The 22,135-nt window shown below is 50.5% G+C and overlaps 4 protein-coding genes across 10 annotated transcripts; 3 read left to right on the top strand and 1 right to left on the bottom strand.

The window, feature by feature from the left end:
• Window positions 1-193: 193 nt before the first annotated feature.
• Window positions 194-7,250, bottom strand: ELP5 (elongator acetyltransferase complex subunit 5). 6 transcript variants are annotated; one of them, XM_045824238.1, is made up of 8 exons: window positions 7,044-7,250; window positions 6,114-6,174; window positions 5,946-6,026; window positions 4,055-4,275; window positions 2,371-2,552; window positions 1,438-1,533; window positions 1,206-1,306; window positions 194-560 (listed from the first exon to the last, which is right to left on the bottom strand). In XM_045824238.1, the coding sequence occupies exons 1-8, from the start codon at window positions 7,075-7,077 to the stop codon at window positions 446-448; spliced, it is 891 nt and encodes a 296-aa protein (XP_045680194.1). In that variant the 5' UTR covers window positions 7,078-7,250; the 3' UTR covers window positions 194-445. The 6 variants fall into 6 exon arrangements, with proteins under 6 accessions (XP_045680194.1, XP_045680192.1, XP_045680193.1 ...); XM_045824236.1 differs by lacking the exon at window positions 7,044-7,250 and adding an exon at window positions 6,333-6,655 and having other exon boundaries at window positions 194-556; XM_045824237.1 differs by lacking the exon at window positions 7,044-7,250 and adding an exon at window positions 6,333-6,645 and having other exon boundaries at window positions 2,449-2,552.
• A 71-nt stretch (window positions 7,251-7,321) lies between these two features.
• CTDNEP1 (CTD nuclear envelope phosphatase 1) lies at window positions 7,322-13,476 on the top strand. 2 transcript variants are annotated; one of them, XM_045824248.1, is made up of 8 exons: window positions 7,331-7,718; window positions 10,294-10,360; window positions 10,457-10,575; window positions 10,783-10,854; window positions 11,471-11,587; window positions 11,816-11,927; window positions 12,446-12,530; window positions 12,829-13,476. In XM_045824248.1, the coding sequence occupies exons 1-8, from the start codon at window positions 7,617-7,619 to the stop codon at window positions 12,887-12,889; spliced, it is 735 nt and encodes a 244-aa protein (XP_045680204.1). In that variant the 5' UTR covers window positions 7,331-7,616; the 3' UTR covers window positions 12,890-13,476. The 2 variants fall into 2 exon arrangements, with proteins under 2 accessions (XP_045680205.1, XP_045680204.1); XM_045824249.1 differs by lacking the exon at window positions 10,783-10,854 and having other exon boundaries at window positions 7,322-7,718.
• Window positions 13,477-14,567: 1,091 nt separating this feature from the next.
• Window positions 14,568-16,583, top strand: LOC123809255 (GABA type A receptor-associated protein). Its single transcript, XM_045824252.1, has 4 exons — window positions 14,568-14,741; window positions 15,319-15,397; window positions 15,518-15,636; window positions 16,119-16,583. The coding sequence occupies exons 1-4, from the start codon at window positions 14,652-14,654 to the stop codon at window positions 16,182-16,184; spliced, it is 354 nt and encodes a 117-aa protein (XP_045680208.1). The 5' UTR covers window positions 14,568-14,651; the 3' UTR covers window positions 16,185-16,583.
• An 867-nt stretch (window positions 16,584-17,450) lies between these two features.
• PHF23 (PHD finger protein 23) lies at window positions 17,451-21,960 on the top strand. The gene is made up of 5 exons (XM_045824232.1): window positions 17,451-17,698; window positions 19,298-19,329; window positions 19,491-19,583; window positions 20,467-21,307; window positions 21,406-21,960. The coding sequence occupies exons 1-5, from the start codon at window positions 17,665-17,667 to the stop codon at window positions 21,618-21,620; spliced, it is 1,215 nt and encodes a 404-aa protein (XP_045680188.1). The 5' UTR covers window positions 17,451-17,664; the 3' UTR covers window positions 21,621-21,960.
• Window positions 21,961-22,135: the final 175 nt, after the last annotated feature.

Genomic DNA, 22,135 nt, shown 5'->3' with positions numbered 1-22,135 from the left:
TTTTCTTCCTACTGAGATCCTTGTAGGGAGCCTGGAACCTAAAGTATGCCTATTTCAGCTGAACAAACAAACAAAAACACTGAGTCTCAATGGTGTACCCAGTCACCCTTATTTCACCGTTTCATCATTCGGGCCCACTCAGGTGCTTGGTTTCCCATTCTCCAGTCCCAACTCTTGCTTAAATAGCTGCCAGTTTTTTTAGTTTAACTACAAACAAAAGTTTATTAGGCTTGAGGGGCAGATTTCCTAGTCTCTCACCCTCCTCTCTACTCCCATCCTTTCTCCTGACTGGATGCTACTCTCTGGCTCATGAGTCATAGGAAGAGCCTCCAGAGATGGAGGAAACAAAGATGGGACAGGGTAAGGCCAACTTAAACAATGAAAGGATGGTTATGGGCCCAAGGTTTCCCTAACCGCCTCCAGTCTAATCAAATCGCATGGCCAGTCAAATATCTAGGTCATCATCTGGGTCCTCTTGGTCCAGGTCATCGTAAGCATCTGGTTCATAGAAGATGCGGCTGGTAGCCTGGCCGAGACCACGGCACAGGAGAGCCTGCTGTCTAGGAGATAAGAGAAGAATTGGTGCTGTAAGGGTGGGTAACAAGTCCTGTCTGAAAACCCTATACCTAGTGACTATGACTCCTCTTTGTCTTCCATGTTTTCTCTATCCAAGTCCCTTCTCTGACCTCCTGGTTTAGTTAGTACTGAAGCACCATTTGGTACTGGAATAGATACTCTTACACTGCTCTCCTAATAATACTCTCTAAGTTCTCATTCTCAGCAGCTTGAGGGCAAGGATCCTGCCAGTCTTGTTTCATCCACCCACACACTGGGCACAGAACAACAGGCATCTAAGCCCTTACTAACCTGCCTTTGCCCTCCCCATCTAGTTTCCTGTCCTAGCACCGTTGTCTGGAGATTGGGACATTTCCTGAGGGTCTGGTCTGGTTCAGCCCAGACCCAGGTTGCTCTAGGGACAACTGTGGAGTTGGGACCCAAGGCAGTAATGGAGAGAAGAGACAAAGGCTCTTTGCCATTGTTGGGTTATAGGTGGGTAAAGAACCACTCCCCAGACTTGGCTCTGGAGATGGACTTCAACCCCTATAAAGTCTGATACGTTAATCAATAACCAGTTGTTGCCCCACCTCTCAAGCCCAGATGCTGGGCTCAATTCAAGGACCAGGGTACATAGGCCCCAACCTTACTTTTCAGAGCTGAACTGGAAGGGCAGGGTCAGGCTATCTTTGGCTTCCTTCTCTTTCTTGGACAGGTGAAGGTTAAAAGTCAAGTGAGTAGTGGGATCCACCTGTAGGTACAAAGGATGCTGCCACTGTGTTCCATTCCTGTAATCTGACCCCACCCCCAACCCGTGCAGTTTTTATTCTTGCCAGACCCCAAACTCCATTCTCTTGTTCTGGCCCCAGCACTCTTAGATACCGGGGGTGTAAGAGGATCTGGGTGGGGCTGGGACTTCAGGGGAGACACCCCCTGGAGATCCACGCCGAAGTCAGACAGGATGGAGAACCAGTGAGTCTGGTGGAAAGAAAGGAGAGTAGTAAAGTGTTTTTTTTCCCCATCTTGCTGAAGAAACCAGAGATCTATACAGCTAATACCTCTGGTCCTAATCAGCTATGTAAATGGCTGCTTTAAGTTCTTGCTCTCCACTTCTCACCCCTCCTTCAAACCTTTCTGCTCCCTATGGACTTGTTCCTTCTCCCTGCTAGTAACCACTCCTAGTCTTTTCTCCTTTTCCATTTCCTAGAAGGCAGTATCTTTCATTGGTTAAGCTCATAGGATCTCAGTTTCCTAGGCTGCAAAACAGGGATAAGAAAACTATTCACAGGCCCTGACTGGTGTGGCTCAGTGGATTGAGTGTCGGCCTGTGAACCAAAGGGCCACGGGTTCGATTCCCAGTCAGGGCACAAGCCTGGGTTGTAGGCCAGGTGCTCAGTAGGGGGCGTTCAAGAGGCAACCACACATTGCTGTATCTCCCCGCTCTCTAAAAATAAAATCTTTTTTTTTTTAGATTTTATTTATTTTTAGAGAGGGGAGGGAGAGAGGGAGAGAGGGAGAGAAACATCAATGTGTGGTTGCTGGGGGGGCCGTGGCCTGCAACCCAGGCATGTGCCCTGGCTGGGAATCGAACCTGCGACGCTTTGGTTCGCAGCCCGCGCTCAATCCACTGAGCTACGCCAGCCAGGGCATAAAAAAAATAAAATCTTTCAAAGAAAAGCTATCTTCACAGGTTAGCCATGAAGATTAAATGAGGGGAGATAATGAAATGATGAAAGCACAAAGAAGTGCTCCATCACATCAGCTTTGTTACTGCTCTTCTCCTGTGTGACCCCAATCTCCTCCCGCACTTCTAACCTCATGTGTTGGACGCTGTTGGGGCCTCCTATAGAGAATGTGAGCTGAGGCCTGGCTCCCAGTACCGCTCAGGGTCACCTCAGTCCGAGCAAGGGCACTCAATGTTCCCATGGGGCCTGGGCCATGAAGCTCTCCATGTAGCAGGCCCAGCACATGCACGTGTTCTACTGGGGAGCTGTCACCTAGAGAGGACAAGACATATAGGTCAGAAAGGGCAGTAGGGAGCATCATTCAGGGTTGAGACCTGGGACCAAATAATGAAGAGGAAAAAAGGAGAGGCAGGCCCCCATTCCATTACAGCTCTGCCACACTCCCAACTTACTTTGCCCAGTTTCATGCCCTGCCCTGAGCCTCTTTGGGTTCTCACCTTTCATGTACTTTCTTATTCTAATGTAAATCTGATTAAGGCACCACTCTGACTACAATCCACAGGTCTTCAGGATGAATTAACACTTTCATCATCTGCTCCCTGTTATCTCTTACGTACTGAATAACTTACAGTTTTTGGAACTTGCCAAGATCTGAGTCAGTGCCTTTGATTCCTTCCCTTTTGGGTGGGGCAGCATTTGGAGTGTCAGGCACTGCACTAAACACTATAAAAGTGGCAATTCCACACTTTTACAAAGAAAGCTAAAGCAGAGAGATCAAATACCTTAATACAAAGCTAGGTATCTGACTCCAAAGCCCATGCTTGTTAGTAGCCACAGTATACAGGGTGGGTCAAAGTAGGTTTATAGTTGTTCCTATGGAAAGTAAGACAATAAATAAATGATTTTCATGCACTCACAAAAGTAAACCTACTTTTTGCCCCACCCTGTACTTCAAGGCTAGTCCTAGTGTCATGAGCCGGGCCAAATTTGCAGGGCTGATCTCTTGCTCCAAGACAGTTCCTTCCTTTAGGTAGTCTGTGCATGCTCCTTTATCATCATGGCTCTTATTAGAATATCTTGTAATTGCTTGCTTACTTGTCTGTATCCGTGATAAAACTTTGAGCTCCTGGAAGACAAGGACCTGACTATAGTTAGTCTTTATTTTCCCATTATCTAAAGTTATATCTGACACATTGAGAATGAAATTAATGTTTGTTGAATGAGTGAATAAAATAGAAGTCTAAAAAAGAATGTGGAACCCTAACACGTGGCTCAGTTGATTGGAGTGTCATCCTAGACACCAAAAAGGTTGTGGGTTTCATCCCGCGTCAGGGCACATGTCTGAGTTGTGGGTTCAATCCCCAATTGGGGTGGGAGGCAGCTGATCAATGTTTCCCCTCTCAGGTCTCTCTCAAATTAAGAAACTTATCCTCGCCCTGGCTGGCGTAGCTCAGTGGATTGAGCGTGGGCTGCTAACCAAAGTGTCGCAGGTTCGATTCCCAGTCAGGGCACATGCCTGGGTTGCAGGCCACGGTCCCCAGCAACCACACATTGATGTTTCTCTCTCTCTCTCTCCCTCCCTTCCCTCTCTAAAAAAAATAAATAAATAAAATCTTAAAAAAAAAAAAAAGAAACTTATCCTCAGGTGAGGATTAAGAAAAAAACAAATTTGGAAACAAAACAAGTGATTGCTGGGTAGCATTACAGAGAAGTCAAGAACTAGTATAAAGGTATGTTTTTTCTTAGGGTAGAAAGGAGCACATTCCTTAGCAGGGGGAGATGTATAAGGGGAAGTAATGGAGAAGGAGTCTCACCAGGGCGGGAGTCCTGATGGCTCAGAGCATGCAGGGTCTGGCAGACTGTGGTGCAGGGAAGGTGAAGCAGCAGCCAGCTAAGTGAATCAAGAGCAATGGTGACAGGACCAGGACCTGTCCTCCTGCACATGGCTCTCAAGACTCCCAGGGGTCCCCCAGGAAGGGCCTCCCCAGTCTTTGACCAGTTGAGAGGGTCTCTGAAAAGGTCATGGTAAACTAGCCTGCAAGGGGAAAAAAACAAGACAACATAATACTGTCACTTACCCCCAATCTTGAAATTCTCTGATCTTTGTGGCTCAGTTTTCTCAATTTTCACTAATATCTTGAATACCAGTGAAAAATAATAACTGAGAAGTAGAATGTAGTCACTGAGTGCACAGACTTTGGCATTAGACAGCCCTGAGCTCCAAGCTTCAGTTTGCTAATTGCCCAAGGTCACCTGAGATAAATTTCTTAACCTAAGACTCAGTTTCTTCATTTGTAAAACAGGGATACAAACCTCTTGACATTTAGCACAGTGCTTGATACACACTAAATACTTGATAAATATGTCAGCTACTGTCACCGTCAAATATATCCTGAGTGGTGCCTAAACTGTATCATTCTCTGAATGGAAAAAGAGAAAGGAAAGAACACGAGAAATGGTTCCAGCCTGTAGAACAGTTTAGCAAAGGTCAAGAATTAAGTTATGTGGTACTACCTATATATAAAACATCAATTCAGGGAAGGGAGACTGGTGTGGGATAAAAATCCTGGGAAAGCTTCATAGTGGCAGAACTTGTTCCTACACACCTTTCTATCTTCTGCTTCCCTTGTGGATGTCATCTGAACATACAGCATCAGCTCTCTCACAATGGCTGGTACAAAATTAGGGTTCAATAGACAGATATACACTGTTATAATCCACAGAGCTACCCTGACTAGGAAGTAATCTTTCTTAACCAGGCAACATAGGTGGGTTCATGGAGCTCCTGATCTGGATGCTTTCCTTTACTCCACATCTGTTAAGATCTGGAAGCCTACCTGCTAAAGCCCTCTCACATTTGTCCTAAACTCCCCATCCCTTTTGCCACTTCCTCAAGCCAGGCCTCTGTCATCTCCTACTATTATTTTCTAAGACTCATTAGAACAGGAATCATATCTGCCTCATTCCTGGCTGTATCTCCAGTGCTTAGTACTGGTTCACAGTTGGTGCTCAGTACATATCCTGTCCAAGTGAACATGGATTACTGCAACAGACTTCCCATCTGGTCTCCCTATCTCCAGGCCCCTGTCAACCCTTCTCAACCTTGTAGTCACTGAATCTTTCTGACAGGAACGATGGTATTACTTCCCTCCCAAATTTTCAAAATGACTCCCCACTACCTTTATAATAACATCTAAATTCCTTTTCAGACTTTTCACTATCAGGTTTACTCTTTAAATCTGATTTCAGTAAGCTCTTCCATCTTCATGAACAGGTATGCCTTCCCATACCTCCCTAATTCTGCATATGCTGTTCCCTCTGCCTGTAGGACAAGTCCCCCAGGAGCTTGCAGTTAAGCGATGATGCAAGTTTGGAATCCATGTCTGGATTAAACATCACTAGATTCTGAGTAACGCAAAGGCAGAGCATGTTTATTTTTCTTCTCCAGTACAGCTTCCAGTGTTAAACTGTTCTGTTGGCCTTTACCCTCTATTTCTCTCACTCTATAATCTCTGCTTTGGATTCTCCAGATACTTAACGCTCCTCATTCTTCTTATTAATTCTTGCTTCCTGAAAAGCCCATATCCATTTATTCAATAAATAAGTAGCTACTACCACATACTAGGTTCTTCGCTTGTTGCTGCAAGGGAAATTCCTTAGTAATAGAGATCGCACATCCAATTAATTCTTCCAATTTGTACTTACTGGCTGTTGATACTGGAGTCAAAACCTTCGCGAAACTCTTCCTCGCTCACTTCACAGCCCAGGACGTGGACCTGCTCTCCACTGAGGAACATATGAGGCAGAATGTCAGAGTGGGGTCCAAGCTTCCGGACCACCGCGGAGGTCCGGAAGTGGCTGCGGGCTACTCACCACAGCGCAGATTTCTTGATTAGCGCCTTCAAAAGACTGCGGCCCTCCCACTCCACAGAGTCTGGGGAAGAATGAGAGACGGATAAACAGCATGAGAACAGAGGTTTCCACCTTCACGAACCCGTCCCAAGTGCGCCTCTAGCCAGTGACCCTTGGTCCTTCCTCTTCGCTTCCGCCCTTTAAGCCCGGCTCCAAAGCCCCCGGGCCTGTGACCCTCACCTCGAAGAAGGACAAAGCCGCCAAGAGCTAAAACTGACTCCAACATCTCCAACTTGCGTATCGTTCTTTCTCCGACGCCCTTTGATGGCGTCATGACTTGTTGCCCCGCCCCCAGGGAAAGGGGCGGGCAATTCATGATCCCTCCCACCACTAAGACCTGGCATAGTTTGCAATGGGAGATGAATAAGTTCAATGTTCCCAAGGTGGCTCACGCGGAGACACCGCTCTCATGCCTCGGCGCACAAACGTACAGACGTACGGACGACGCCCCTCTCCACATTTTTACAGTGACTAGGGCGGGAAAAGCGGTTGGAGCAGTTGTAAATGGGAGACCGCTGCACGAGCTAGTCAGTCGGCCCGAACTCGGGGTCAACTGACATCACTCTGCCCCTTTCACCCCTTTAGAGGCGGGGCCTGCAGGCGCTCCAGGTCCCGCCCCACCGCCACCTTCCGCACCTGCGCAGTACTGCGGCCTTGTTGGGGGGGGGGGGTACATTCTCCTTTCCTTATACCCACCCCCGTAGACCGAGTCCCGAACTTAGTCCCGGTGAAGCGAATACACGTCACCACCGGAAGTAGTGTCAGAGGGGAAGAGGAGGGGGGAAGAAAGGAGGAGGGAGCCCTTTGGGTGATAAAATGGCGCCTATCAGAGTGGGAAATCCAGCTGCAGAAACTGCAGCCCCACTTCCCAGCGGCTAAGGCATCCCTGACCTCGGGGAGGGGGAGGCCGCTCCGGTTCAGCCATCCGCGCTTCTCGGCTCCCCCTCCCCCTCCTTGCCGCTCCTTCGTTCAGCCAGCCTGTTCGTCGCCGCGGTCCTTCTCGTGCCGCGGCCCCCGCCCGCCCCTTTTTCGCGGGCAGCCCCCTAGCGCGCCTGCGCAGCGGGCCACCCTCCGCTTCCTCCTTCCCCTCCCCCTTCTTTCTCCCTAGCCCCCTCCCCCCATTACCCCCTCCCCCAACTCTCCATCCCCTTCCCTTCTGGTCTCGGAGGACCCCATCCTATCCCGATCTATCTCGGCCCGCAATCTCCGCGAAGCCGTCGGTGCCACTCCCTGCCCATGTGGGCCCCTGCGGGCTGCCCACGCTTGTCCCCCAGCTCCTGGTTCCGCTGGGCTTTCCCCTCGCCAGGGGTGGCTTTCTGAGCCGCCCGCTCCGTACCCCTCTCTGCAGCCTCTCCTGCCATTCGGGGCCCCCGTTCCCCCTCCCGGCGGCGGGGGGCTGCCCCCGGGGGGCTGGCGGAGCTGGGCCGCGGGGGCCCCGGGGCCGGCGGTGCCGGGGTCATCGGGATGATGCGGACGCAGTGTCTGCTGGGGCTGCGCACATTCGTGGCCTTCGCCGCCAAGCTGTGGAGCTTCTTCATTTACCTTTTGCGGAGGCAGATCCGCACGGTGAGCCTGGGTGGGTGCTGGTCGTGGTAGGGACTTCTGTCAGCGGTGCTCACGGGATTTCGGAAAGTGTCGGGCCTCTTCTTTGGTCCTGGCGGCGGCTTCTCTCCTTAAACAATCAGGGCACCTTTAGCAAGGTATGGGGTGGGAAGGGGAGGAGGGAGACCCTTGTAGTAGAACGGAGATCGGGGAATTAGGGACAGGTTCTGGCAACTCTTGGGGGCTAGGATGGTGGGTGGGGCGCTCTTAAGAAAGCTGGAATTGCTGTTGAAGAAACCGAGAGGCAGGGAACACCTGTTTGATGGCAGCAAACAGATGTTGATGTGGGCTTGTGAAAGATCCCCCTCTTATTAGAAAACTCCGTGTGTGTTTGGTCTTATAACAAGGGAGAGACAGGCTTATGTGTCAAGAGTGGAGGTGGGTGGGAGGGCATATGTGACAAACAAGAATGGAAACTTGGGAAAAGCCCTGGGTTTGAAGAAGAAGCCCCTGAGGTTTGTTTGCATGAAGGGAACTCCTCCAAAAAGGCCCAGAAAACTTACTTCACAGTGTGAGTGTTTGAATTTATTGAGATCCTGGGACTAAGATGCTTTTTTATTTTGGGCTTCTTTAGTTGTGGAAGGGAGCACATTAAAGTTAGAGTGTTCCATTCAGAAGACCATGTTTGTCAGTTGCAGGCTTGGATCCCAGGGAAAGGCACCCTTGGTTTCTCCCTGAGACCCCTATCATTGTGAGGGATACTGTGGGTGGTGGAAACTGTACACGTATACAAGTATCTCTGGGTTCCCTCCCCTGTAGCTTTTTTCCAAAGTCAGAGCTCCTTAGGCCAACATCGTGTAATGAATGGGTTCTTGTGTTCTCATCATCACTGGGGAGAATTAAGTGAGCTGGGGTTTGCTGGTCTGTACTCTTTGGCATACCTTAGTAAAGCCTGAAAGAATAAAACCAGGTAGGGGCTGTGTAGGTCAAGGAATTTCCAGAAAATCCTGGGTGGTACTGCTAGTGGACTTGCTGATTTGGGAGGATGGGCCTGGCCTTGCATTTAGTGTCTCTTTTACCATTCTGCTCCTTCTGTTTGCTGAGTTAGAGTGAGGATTGTTCTGGGTAGTCATGGTTGTAAGCAGGGCTGTTTCACTGAGACAAGAGTTAGGAGCCAAGAAGAATTTCAGGTCGGAGATGCTGATATGTGTATAGAGTTAGCACCTGGGGTTTTCTTCACATGTTACCTGCCATCTCTCTCTGCCTGGACTTGCTCTAAGCAGCCTACTCTCTTTCTCTAACACATCAGTTTTTGTTCTGGGTGCAGGGAGCAGTGCTTCGGCCACCCAGAGGCTAGTTGCTTTTCTTTGAGTGGCACTGACCCCACAGCCTTTTGTCTTGTCTTCCCTTCCAATCTGGTTTCTTCCCCCACCCCCTTTCTGGCAGTTGCTTAGAGCAGTCCCTACATGCCCAGCATGTGCAACCCGAGATAGCAGGGCAGGATACCCGAGCTATTGCGGCCCTCATCATGGCCCAGGGAGAAAAGAAGGGCAGGTGCCTTGGGATGAGGGGTGAGGGCTCTTTGGTTTGCAAGGGGAAGTCTAGTTTTCATGAGGCTGAGGGCCTATGAATGAACTAAAGAACATTTGTCTGTTTGTGCCTTAGAAGAAAAGAGTAGACAAGGGAATTGCCAGGCTTTGCATGGGGGAGATCCGAGTGTTAGAAACAGGAGTCTCTGGAGAAGGCTTGGAGAAATTGGAAGGCTGAGTTGGTGATGTCCTTGTCCCATCTTCACCTCTCACTTACAGCCTTTACTGCACTCTGGCCTTCTCCACACCCTATTAGTCAGTCTGGTGGGTGGGGCTTTCCAGTGTCCTCTGCCTTGCCCTAGGTACCAGGAAAAGGAGGCCGTTCAAAAGGCTGGGGTTCTTTGCAACTTGTGACTTGGCTTGTAGAGACAGAAATGGACAGGTGGCTGGTTAAAATAGGCCTGGTGACCCCTAGCCAGAGGAACTTAGCTGACCTGACAACCCCTGGATTCCCTCATCCTCTATTCTGCCTAGGGATCCAAAGACTTCCCTTGACTCCTACTCTGTGTCCACTAAGGAATCTCAGGCTGATGGGAGTTGTCACAAAGAATCCTCAGGTTGGAGTTGGGGAGAGCTGTATATTTCTTTGTTCAGTGTAGCAAGATAATATCTTGGTTAAGAGAGTAGGTTCTTGCATTAGACTGCAGGATACAATCCTGGCTCCACCATTTTATCGATTCTAATATTAACTGACCACCCCTGCTACAGTGTTCTAGGAATACAGCCATGATGGAGACAAAATCTGTGCTTTCATTCTAATTTGGACAAACAACTAAATAAGATAATTCCTATCTGTGTGGCCTTAGGCAAGGTATTTATACTCTCCAAGCTTCAGTTTCTTTATTCTTAAAACAGAGATGTTGTTGTTGTTGTTGTTTTGAGAAATGAATGACATAATCCTAAATCATCACTTCATGGTGCCCAACATATGGTAAATGTTCAACACGTGCTACCTGTTGTTACTGGGGAAGATTTCCTTGTCAAGGGTTCTAATCCTGATTTGTTCTCAGGTGATTCAGTACCAAACTGTCCGATATGACATCCTTCCATTATCTCCTGTGTCCCGGAATCGGCTAGGTGAGTGTGCTGGCTGGGGAGATTCTTTAAGGTGAGGTAGGTTTCAAGGTCTGGGCTGGAGGTTGGTTGGTATTATTCCTTCCTGTTGTGGTTCAGGCCAGGTGAAGAGGAAGATTCTGGTGCTGGATCTGGATGAGACACTTATTCACTCCCATCATGATGGGGTTCTGAGGCCCACGGTACGACCTGGAACACCTCCTGACTTCATCCTCAAGGTGTGTGGGGGTGGGAAGTGGTGGAATCATTATGTCTGCTATTCTACTTGGACCTTTTCTAATTCCGGAATGTGTTATGCCCGTCCCCCCATCCCCTGGTACCAGCGTCAGCCTGAAGAAGGGAAGCAAGCAGTGGGAAGGTGGGGGGTATCCTTCAGGTACTATGGTGCTGAGGACTTCCCCCAGCCCTTCCTTGTTCCTCTACAGGTGGTAATAGACAAACATCCTGTCCGGTTTTTTGTACATAAGAGGCCCCATGTGGATTTCTTCTTAGAAGTGGTGAGTTTGCAGAAGCCAAAGGAAGCTCTATGATGAAGGAATGGTTTTAGGGTTCTGGGAATTTAGAAGATTTGGAGGAAGTAAGGGGTGAGATATGGGTAAGGGCAATTTTGGAGAAGGGAGGTTGTGGAATGGTTGGAGAATGGCTTTTGGTAGTTTGGTTATTTGCTTTGCTGGTATAATTATTCTTTCACAGGTTTCCTGCTCTTTTGTTCTTGCATCTCGGAATCTTAAGGGCTTATGGTGCCTAAGACGCTTAAGTTCGGAATTTTTGTGTTCTCAGAGATATTTGATAATTGCTAAGTGTCCTGAATGACAAGGCTAGAGTGCTAGTGAAAGGGAACTGTATGTGTAAATAAGCCCTGACTGGTGTGGCTCAGTGGGTTGGGTGTTGCTCCACAAAGTGAAAGGTCACTGGTTCGATTCCTGGTCAGGTCACATGCCAGGTCACATGCCTGGTTCGATTCAGGGCATGTTTTACACACATCGATATTTCTCTCCCTTTCTCCCTCCCTTCTCTTCTCTCTAAAAAATAAATAAATAAAATATTTAAAAACAATAAAATAAATGAGTGATCACCTCTTCTGTCACCTCCTTCTTCCCCTGTCTACTTCAGGTGAGCCAATGGTATGAGCTGGTAGTGTTCACAGCAAGCATGGAGATTTATGGCTCTGCTGTGGCAGATAAACTGGACAATAGCAGAAGCATTCTTAAGAGAAGATACTACAGACAGGTAAGGGGCTAGAATCCAGGGCTAAGAGTGAAGCTCTAAAGGCAGGCCACCAGGGAGGGATTTGAGTTTAAAGCAATTGTCCTGGAATGGAACCTTTTGGGGACATGAGGGAGGCATACTGCATGATCTCCTTTGTTGGAATTTGGCTGCCCATGGTGTAGTTAGGATTGGGGGAGCAATTACAGAGGATGAGTCTCCTTTTGATACCCAGCTCACCCTGTCTTCCAGCACTGCACTTTGGAATTGGGCAGCTACATCAAGGACCTCTCTGTGGTCCACAGTGACCTCTCCAGCATTGTGATCCTGGATAACTCCCCCGGGGCTTACAGGAGCCATCCAGGTATGGGGGAATGTGGTGAGTCTGGCAGGACGAGGAAGTGGTTCTGAGAAGGTATCTTGATATCTTGTTTTACTGTAAGTTAGGATGGTATTGTTCCTGTTTTAAGTGAGATGTTTCACCCTCTCCCACATGTCTGTTTTATAAATCAGATTTGCTTCAGGTGAAATACAATGGCACTATTTGACTAGAAGCCTCACACTAGTATGAGAAATGGTGATTGAAATTAAATTTAATTTTGGAGTATAAGTCAGGAAGATTCTTGCTTAGATTTTGACTTGGGTGGGCGGGTGGTAGTGAGAAACATATAGGAGTAGGCAAAAGCAGGTTTATAGTTCATATGAAAAAAGACATGCAGGTTACGATGATTACAATAGCTTTATTAAGTCAAAAGAATGCCACTCATAACTAAACCTACTTTTGCCCACCCCTGTAATGATCCCTACTCCCAAACAAAAGAAAAAACGCCATCCCTCTTGAATTCTTTATTTCTTCTCACGTGCGTCTTTCACTTAATCTAGACAATGCCATCCCCATCAAGTCCTGGTTCAGTGACCCCAGTGACACAGCCCTTCTTAACCTGCTTCCCATGCTGGATGCCCTCAGGTAAGGGTAGCTAGACACTTAGATTTCAGAGGAAAGGAGGTGGTGGGGGAATCCTAAGAGGGAATAAAAGTTTGTCCTGTTTTACTTATCTCTCTTCCCTTAAGCATTTAGCATTTGAACCCAGGTCTTATACTAAAGCTGCTCACTTTTAGCGCTTGGCTTGGGTTTTGGGCCAACTAAACCTCAGTCTCATCATGTGAAAATGGTGACTGCCCCACATCTCCACTGAGGCTGCCTGACACTAGTGTGGGGATATGAACTATAAGGACTCTACCAATGCAAATTATTGTCATCCCAGGTTCACCGCTGATGTTCGTTCTGTGCTGAGCCGAAACCTTCACCAACATAGGCTCTGGTGACAGCTGCTCCCCCTCCACCTGAGTTGGGGTGGGGGGGAAAGGGAGGGTGAGCCCTCAGGATGCCTGTCTGATGCTTTGTCCAATGGTGAGGACTGCTTGGGCAGGGTCTGTCCCTCCTGCCCCTCTGCCCTGGGAGCCCTGCACTCCATATGGAGTCTGGATGGACACATAGGCCAGACTGTGAAGCAGCCTCTCTCTAACTTCGTGTTCGCACTCCCTGGAAACCCCAGACTGGGACATGAGCGGAGGACTAGCAGAGCCGAAACATTGTCTGTGGTGGAGAGAGAGGACTGGCCAGAGTGAGACATTCAATAATCTGGGAGGCTCAGAGAGAAGCCAAGTCAGCTTTGTTGTGATTTGATTTTTTAAAAAACTCTTGTACAAAACTGATCTAATTCTTCACTCCAAGGGCTGGGTTGTGGGTGGGAAACTGGGATTTGGGCCACTGGATTTCACCCAAACTTGTACCCCCCTTACTTTTCTCTATATTTTCCTTTCCTAGATTCCCTCAGACCTGTAACCAGCTTACTGTTTGTTTTTTCCCCCCTCCTCTCTTTTAAACCATTCATTATAACTTTGAAACCAAAGCTGCCCCAGGTCCTTCTCTGGGGTTTTGGGAAATTAAGGGCAGAGGGGAGAGACTGCTGTTGGTAGGGGGGATAGGCGGTGGTGGCTTTGCAGGGATGGAGTAGTGAACGACCACATCAGATGTTTTTGACAGAATGGGCCTCCTGGCTGGGAGGGAAAGGACAACTGTATGGCCTGAGGGAATTGAGGATCAGAGCCATAGGACACAGACATATGAAAGGAGGAGAAACCTAGACGCCAGAAAAGGCATATAGCTGGAAAGAAGCCAGTCAGGGGGACTGACTAGACAAGCTAAACGGGCTATTCCGCCAGGCACCAAGTTCCCCCAGCCTTGCTCTTCCTGGGTTACTAAGCCTCCAGCTCCCGCTCCTGCAGCTGCGGGCCCCACCTCCCGGGGCCCTCCTCCCAGAAGCCGGCTCTACTTCCTAGCAGCTGCCACGTGATGCTCCGCCCTTTCAGATCACATGATTTTATTGCTGCAAGTGTGTAAAGTGTTCCTCCGCGTTGATGTAGTCCCCACCTTTCGGACCTACCCGGCAGTCCCTATTGGTCCACGCTCCTGAAACCTAAGCTTTCTGTGCGTCTCTCCAAACATGTATTTAGTTTATGCCCTTTATTTCCGAACCACCGTCTCCACTTGGGTACTACGTTGTTTTGGTGTCAACGGCCGTCTTGAGCGTATCAGCACGTTTCGTGAATAGCTGCCCTTGTATCAGCTTTTTCTCTACCTTATGTACAAAAAGAAATTTTGGAGAGCCGAATCTCAAATTATGATTATCTCCTAGCTTTTTATCCCCACTTTCGTAGGAAGGTTGAGAAATGGTTTTTGTTATTCACGGTAGAAATAGCAACTACCTTTGCTACGTCGCTGGCTTAGCCCACAAATAGATTCCAAAGTGATTACGCTGACGGTGGAGGGGGGTGGGGTGTCAGTAGGTGGTGCTAAGTTAGCAGCGTTAGGGCTGCTGCGCTGCTGGCGTAACCAGCAAGCAAGAGGACCCTTGATGGGCGGGGGCGGGGTTGGCGAATAGGGAAGTGGCGCAAATCCTGAGATCCCTCCGCTGAATCCGCCTGCGCCGTCGCCACCGTCGTCGCTGCCACCGCCCCCTGTCCCGGGCCCCCCCCCTCCCTGGGTTCCCTCAGCCCAGTCCGGTCCAGCCCGGTTCCCGGGAGGATGAAGTTCGTGTATAAAGAGGAGCATCCGTTCGAGAAGCGCCGCTCTGAGGGCGAGAAGATCCGAAAGAAATACCCGGACCGGGTCCCGGTGAGGACGGTAGCCAGGGCCGAGGGTGCGGGGCGCTGGAACTGACGCCACAGCCTGGGCTTGTGTTTGGAGCAGTCAGCGTAGTCGTCAGGCTTTCGGCCGTGGTGGGGTTGGGAACGATTCTGAAACTGTCGTCTTTGGAACTGGAGGTGAAAGGAGGGATAGTGGTAGCTGCGGGTGAGGGGATGTAGATGGGAGAGATAGGCCTTCGGGTTCAAGTCGGAGGAGGCTATAGGGAATTTGACAGTCTGAATGTCACATGGTCATTCCTCTCAGCTGCGAGATTTTTGAGATTGAAGCTGTAGTCGGCCCATACAGGTTATTCCCGTCTGATTAAGATAGTTGTTTATTATAATGCCCCCTATTCGGGGACCTGGAGGTTGAGTGGAGTCAGTGGGCTCCGGCTGTCTACTTAGGGCTGGCTACACAGTATGTTCAGAGACAAAGAGAAATGAATTTGGAGTAGGTTTGGGTGTTAGGTATATTGTTGTTTGAATTCCTGACAGGTGGAGTTAGATATTACAGCTGTGGGGCTGTAATATTTAGTGTCTTCTAATTTTTATCTTTTCTTTATCAGGTGATAGTAGAAAAGGCTCCCAAAGCTCGGATAGGAGACCTGGACAAAAAGAAATACCTGGTGCCTTCTGATCTTACAGGTGGGGACCTGACCCCAACACCCAGGTTTGCTACCTGTGGGAGGAGGCTCCAAATAGAAGCTGTTCTTTTGAGGGCATTTGTGATATTTGTGACTTTATCAGACTTTGTATTTTTGGCAGTCGGTCAGTTCTATTTCTTGATCCGGAAGCGAATTCATCTCCGAGCTGAGGATGCCTTGTTTTTCTTTGTCAACAACGTCATTCCACCCACTAGTGCCACGATGGGTCAACTGTACCAGGTATGGTGACTGGGAAGTAGTGGAAGCTTTGGAGAGGGAGTTGGAAGAGCTTGAGTGGAAGAAAGTTTTAGGTCAGCAGTTCTTGGACCAGCAGGCTTGCTTAGCTCTCCATTTTTTCTTTGGCCTTAAAATTTCTGGGTAGTTCTGGGTTGGGAGTTTGGACAGGGTGGTGGGAGACAGAATGGAGAATAGCGAGCTGGAGCAACTGTTCTGATATAGATTCTCCTCAGTTCTAGTCCCCTTCTCATTCCAAGACAGCAGAGGATGATTGGACTTTTTTTTTTTAATTTTTAATTTTTTACTTTTGCCTAGGGCTGTTCTTAAGGATAATCCTACTAGGCTGCCAGGTCCTGGAGCAAGTGAGGGCTCTGGTTTTGGGGGTCTTCAAAAAGTGGTTTTTGAAGAATATGTTTGGGCAGTGGGTGGATCAAACAACTAACGGCCAGATGCCTGAGTACCATTATTTTCTGCTTTCACCCCAGGAACACCATGAAGAAGACTTCTTTCTATACATTGCCTACAGTGATGAAAGTGTCTATGGCCTGTGAAGCTGCTGCGCCTGTGGTGGGGGGTTCCATTCTACAAAGAGAGAGGTGGCCTCCCCTTCCTTGACCTCCTCTCTTCAGGACCTGCACTTCCTAATGTTTGAGGCTCTTCTCCAGAACCTCTTAGCAAGAGGGTCAATGGGGGAGATCGCTTCTAGTACCTCTCTTTTCTCCTTCCTTCCTCTTTCTTTACCACCTTTTCCTTTTTTGCTTTAGATTTGATTGTCCATCTCTGTCACATCAAGTGATTGTTTTGGTTTCTGTTCCCTTTCTAACTGCCAAGGGGCTCAGAACCCCAGCAATCTTTTCCTTTCACTACCTTTTTTGGGGGTAGATGGAAGGGACTGAAATTGTTGGGGAAGGTAGGAGGCACATCAATAAAGAGGAAACCACCAAGTTGAACTGGATTTTGCTTTGTGTTGCTACTCTCCCCCTTCTGTCTTTTGGTGGTCTGTGGGGAGAAATGAGGTTGGAGGGGTAGTGATATATTTTGGTTTATTCTGTTGATGTGGGACTTTTCCTTATGCACAAAACGGGTGCTTTTGTTGTGATGGATGGGATACTCTGAGTATTGTTTCTTGAAGCTAAAGTTGTACATATGTGTGTTTTGGGTCCTAATGTAATGAGTAACTTTTTTACTGTGGGTTCCTTTGGAGAAAGTTTGAAACTACCTGCTTTAGATAAATACATCCCAATTCATTATAACCTTTTGCAGGAAGAAAGATTTTCATGTGTGGAGGCTGGTAAAAAGTTCTTAATCCTCAGTTGCATGTCACTTGGTCAGACTTTGGGCGGGTGTGTAGCAGTGGAATCCAAAGGAGGGAGAAGACTAGGAGGAGGGAATCCACCATCACCACGAGAACTTCATCTCCCAGCAACCACTTCCCTGTCTAGCCGGAAGTGGGCGGTCCCCTGGGAGGGGAGGGAGGGAGAGAAAGAAGCTGCAGAATGAGACAGTATGGTGGCCGAGAGTTTTAATCCCTTCTTTCCCCTGTCCCGCCCAGCCTACATTTCCCAGGAGCCTGCGCGCGCTTTTCCGCTCTACCCTGCGCTCCCAATCTCCCCGCCACTCCCAGGGGGAGGGGAGGGGCTTAGTGCGCCTGCGCTAATCCGTGGCTTGCTGGGAACTGAAGTTCCCAAGGCTTATGCCGTTCCTTTCCCGCTGCCCCCAGGCGGACTACAAGCTCCTTGATGCATTGCGCGTCGGCGCCCGCGAAGGGAGGAAAGGGAGGGGAGGGAGGGGGGGAGTGGAGAGGAGGAGGGAGCAGGCGGCCGGCGGCGCGGGGGGAGGGGGCTCGGTCCGGGAGTGCGGGAGGCAGTGGTAGAGGGAGGTGGCGGCAGTGGCTAGCGGACTCGAGTCACAACTGGGTCGAGGCAGACATCTCTGCGGAGGGAGGCAGCAGGAACACCGAGCACCGGAGGCGGCACCGGGATCCCCGGCTCAGGGGAGGGGGGCGCCGGACCGGGAGGAGGGGAGGGGGCGATGCTGGAAGCCATGGCGGAGCCTAGTCCCGAAGGTGAGCGAGCTCTCGACCGGCACCGAGCGCTGAGCTGGAGGGTGGCGGTCAAGGAATCAATTGGCAAACTTGGAGGTCGATGCCCGGAGCCCAGCGAGGGAGCGTGGGGAGGGGTTCGGGGGCCTGCCCCCGGAGGTGGGAGAGCGACGACGAGTTGAGAGACCTTGGAGAAAGAGGAGTGGGAGACTGAGCTGGGGATAGTTGGAGATCAGATGCTGGGGGGTGGGGGGCAGAGGTGGGGAGTGGGAGCTGGAAATTCGGAGCTTCGGGTGTTACGGGCCGAAAGGGCCTCCGGCGGGCTGGGGCCCTGAAGCTGAGTGGCTGGGGAAACCTGGGGGCCGGAGAGGAGTTGAGGAAGGAGGCGGTAGAGGAGAGCTGAGTGAGGAGCCCGGTAGTTCGCTAAGGTGGGGGAGTTTGCGGCGGTGGTGCCGGAGCTCCGGGTAGTTGCCGCTGGAGATGGCCGGGTGATTGTTGGAGGAGTGGGAAGATAGTTGTGGGGAGAAGAGGGAGTCTGGGTATTGTCTGTGGTAAGGGACCTGTACCGGGTTAGTTGTAGGGAGAGAGAGCCGGCCGTGAAGCGAGGAGAGCTGGGCAGTTTAGCGGCGGTGGGGCGGGGTGGGGGGGATTAAGACCCGCGGGTTGAGAGGTGGAGTGGGGGAGTTGGTCGGAGAGGGTTAAAGCTTGGGAGTTGCGGAGGGTGAGGGGGCAGCGGCAGCAGCAGCGGGGGGGTTGCTGTGGAGGGGGAGAGTAGCTGGGCGGGGGGCTAGAGTTTAAGGGGTCCGTAGCCTACTGACTTGGTGGTGAGTACGGGGGTGGGGGTGACTTAGTGGTGAGTACGGAGACGAGGATGGGGGGCAGGGGGCGGAGAGAGCGCCGAACTAGGTCCGGGGGCCCGGCGAGGAGCCTGAGAAGCTCGAGGCGGGGAGGGGCCAAAGCCCCGGATGGGGGCGGAGGGACAGTGAAATTGTGGGGACCGTGCTGTGTGGGGGCAGGTGGGGCCGCGTCCGGGTTAAAGCTCTCTAGTCTGTCCCGGACGCAAAGTGGCGTTGGATGTGTGAGCCTGTGTGTGTTTAAGGTGGGGGTGAGGGGCGCGCCGAGCCTCGTGCTCCAGTAGAAGGGGCCGGAGGGCGGGGAACGGCTCAGCGTGGTCATCCTAGACCCCGGGGGCCGGCGGGCGGCGAGTACGGTCTCGGAGGGACCAGGATGGTAGAGGGCGGCTCGGCAGGAACTCCGGGTACTGGGCGCCTAAGAAGGGTAGGGGCAGGAGACAGCCCGGTCCCAGGAGCTGTATGGCGGGGTGGGGCACTCAGAGATCCGAGTAGACAAGTCTAGAGAAACCGTGAGGGGGGGCGGGGCGCCAGGCCTTGGTGGGGGGAAGGGGAGCGTTATATCGAGGCACGAGAGGGCGCCGCGCCTAGGCTCCGCCCCTCGCGGATTGGAGGGGGGAGCTGGGGCGGGCCCAGCGCCGCAGGGGCTTGCTGGCCAAGCTGAGGGACCTGGGAGAGCAGGGGGTTTAGTTGGGATCTGCAAGGTTTAGAGGTGGGGTTTCTACCCAGACTCTTGCCTAGTGCCTTGACTCAGCTTTTATTGCTTTCACAGATCCACCTCCGACCCTTAAGCCAGAGACTCAGGTGAGGTTCTCCTTACCTTTGCAGCCTAGTATTACTGTCCAACCCTCTTCTCCCCAGCCTCTGGCTCTCTCTCCTACCTTTCCAGGTTCCTTATTCCTGGGACTGTTCCTTTGGAAATGACTCCGTTAAACTCCATGTGATAAAAGTGTCCTTCTTTTCAGCCACCAGAGAAACGGCGGAGAACAATTGAAGATTTCAACAAATTCTGCAGTTTTGTATTGGCCTATGCAGGTTACATTCCCCCTAGCAAAGAGGTAGGAACAGGAGGTCAATTGACTGGAGGGTGGTTGCCTAGGATTATAGAGGGTCCATTGAGCAAATGGAACTGTATTTATTTATAGAAGCCTACCAAAAATTACATGTAAGACCAGGGTGATTAGAAACTCTAGTAGGAACACCAGTATTTGGGGTGGGTGTGGTATTAATAGAGATAGGTGGTTGAGCAGCAGTCAATCATTTTGAGCAGCTGTTAATGGAAGGTGCTTTGGATAAACTATGGGAAGCTGGAAGAGATAACCAATGAGGCTGTAGAACAGGGGTGTCAAACTCATTTTCACCAGAGGCCACATCAGCCTCACAGTTGCCTTCAAAGGGTCGAATGTAATTTTAGGACTGTATAAATGTAACTACTCCTTAATAGTTAAGCTAGAGCTCCATGCTGCCGCAGGTAGAAACAAGGTACTGGGCAGGATAAAACAAGGTGGCGGGCCTTATGTTTGCCACCTGTGCTGTAGAGAAACAGCTTTTGTTAGGGAAATACAGTGTTGCAAAGGCAGTGGGAATTGGGGAGATGGCTAGAACTTAAAGGAAGATGTAACATGGGAGGTGCTTAAGAGGAGATGCTAGTAGGAGTTGGGATGGGATAAATTTTTAAAGATTTTAATTTATTTTTAGAGAGAGAGGGAAACATCAATGTGTGGTTGCTTCTCACACACCCTCTATTGGGGACCTGGCCCACAACCCAGGCATGTGCCCTGACATAGAATTGAACCAGTGACCCTTTGGTTTATAGGCCAGCACTCAATCCACTGAGCCACACCAGCCAGGGAGTCTCTAGTTTTTAAGCTGGGTTTGTAGAGGAACTGAGTGAAATGACACTAGGCCCCCTTTTGACCCTGGTCTTGTCTCCCCTTTAAGGAAAGTGACTGGCCAGCCTCTGGCTCCAGCTCTCCATTGCGAGGTGAGAGTGCAGCAGACAGTGATGGCTGGGACTCGGCCCCCTCAGATCTCCGAACTATCCAGACCTTTGTTAAGAAAGCAAAGTCATCCAAGAGACGGGCTGCTCAAGCAGGTCCCACCCAGGCAGGACCCCCAAGGTCCACTTTCTCTCGTCTGCAGGCCCCTGACAGTGCCACCCTGCTTGAGAAGATGAAGCTCAAGGACTCTCTTTTTGATCTAGATGGGCCCAAAATGGCATCTCCACTGTCCCCCTCATCCCTCACACATGCCTCCCGGCCCCCAGCTGCTCTTACCCCAGTGCCCCTTTCCCAGGGGGATCTTTCCCAGCCTCCTCGAAAGAAGGACCGAAAGAACCGAAAATTGGGGCCAGGAGCAGGGGCTGGCTTTGGGGTGCTTCGGAGGCCTCGTCCAACCCCTGGGGATGGGGAAAAGAGGTCTCGAATCAAGAAGAGCAAGAAGCGGAAGTTGAAAAAGGCAGAACGAGGGGATAGACTCCCACCTCCTGGGCCTCCCCGGGCACCTCCCAGTGATACAGACTCTGAAGAGGAGGAGGAGGAAGAAGAGGAGGAGGAGGAGGAGGAAGAGATGGTATCAATGGTAGGGGGTGATGCCCCAGCCTCTGTGCTGTCAGCACCCCCTGAGGCTCCTAGACCCCCTGCCACAGTGCACCCTGAAGGAGCCCCTCCCACTGACAGTGAAAGCAAGGAGGTGGGCAGCACTGAAACAAGCCAAGATGGAGATGCCAGCTCCAGTGAAGGCGAGATGCGGGTCATGGATGAGGACATCATGGTAGAATCAGGTGAGAGGTTTGGGGCTGCCCAGGGACAGCCGGGATGATGGGTATGGAGTTGTGGGTGCAACAGCTCAGATACAACACCAAACCAATTTTTTCCGCAGGTGATGACTCATGGGACCTGATCACGTGTTACTGCCGAAAGCCCTTTGCCGGGAGGCCCATGATTGAGTGTAGCCTCTGTGGAACATGGATCCACCTCTCCTGTGCTAAGATTAAGAAGACGAATGTCCCCGACTTCTTTTACTGCCAGAAGTGCAAGGAACTGCGGCCAGAGGCCCGGCGGTTAGCGGGGCCTCCTAAATCTGGAGAGCCCTGACATCACTGTCTAAGCTGGACCTTCCAAATGACAAAATGACTTGGGAACTGAGCCTCAGGGTCCTCAGCCTATCCCCTGAAGCTTGGATATTGCCCCATTTCAAGGCAGGAATTCCCAAGGGAGACTGGTTTGGAAATGAGTTCCTACTCGACTCTTCCCACCTTGTGGATTTGAACTGGGACCCATTATGGTTGGGGGTGGGAGGCTGTCTGGATTCCTAGACACTTAATCTCTATCCCTGACCTGTCACCTCTCATTTTCTGGGCCAGGGTTGGAATTGGGATGGAATGGGACAGTTGTCTATAAAACGCTAGTGTAAATATAGCACTTCCCTCCCTCATCTTTTCTTGCTCCCCATTTATTCTACACTGGTTTTATTTTTAATTTTGGACTTCCCCTTTTGGGCATGGCTGCTTAGAGGTGGAGTGCCAACCAGAGAGGCTGGCAGAGGAAAGAATGGAAGCAGGTGACCATTCTCACCTCTTGTTTTTAATGATATTGGCCGGCTGTTTGTG

The sequence above is a fragment of the Phyllostomus hastatus genome, unplaced genomic scaffold (genome assembly GCF_019186645.2).
Source record: "Phyllostomus hastatus isolate PE091 unplaced genomic scaffold, TTU_PhHast_1.1 phas_scaffold_55, whole genome shotgun sequence".
NCBI classification, from domain to species: Eukaryota; Metazoa; Chordata; class Mammalia; order Chiroptera; family Phyllostomidae; genus Phyllostomus; species Phyllostomus hastatus.
Note: the sequence above shows the minus strand (reverse complement) of the source record. Positions and strands in the feature narration are given on the sequence as shown.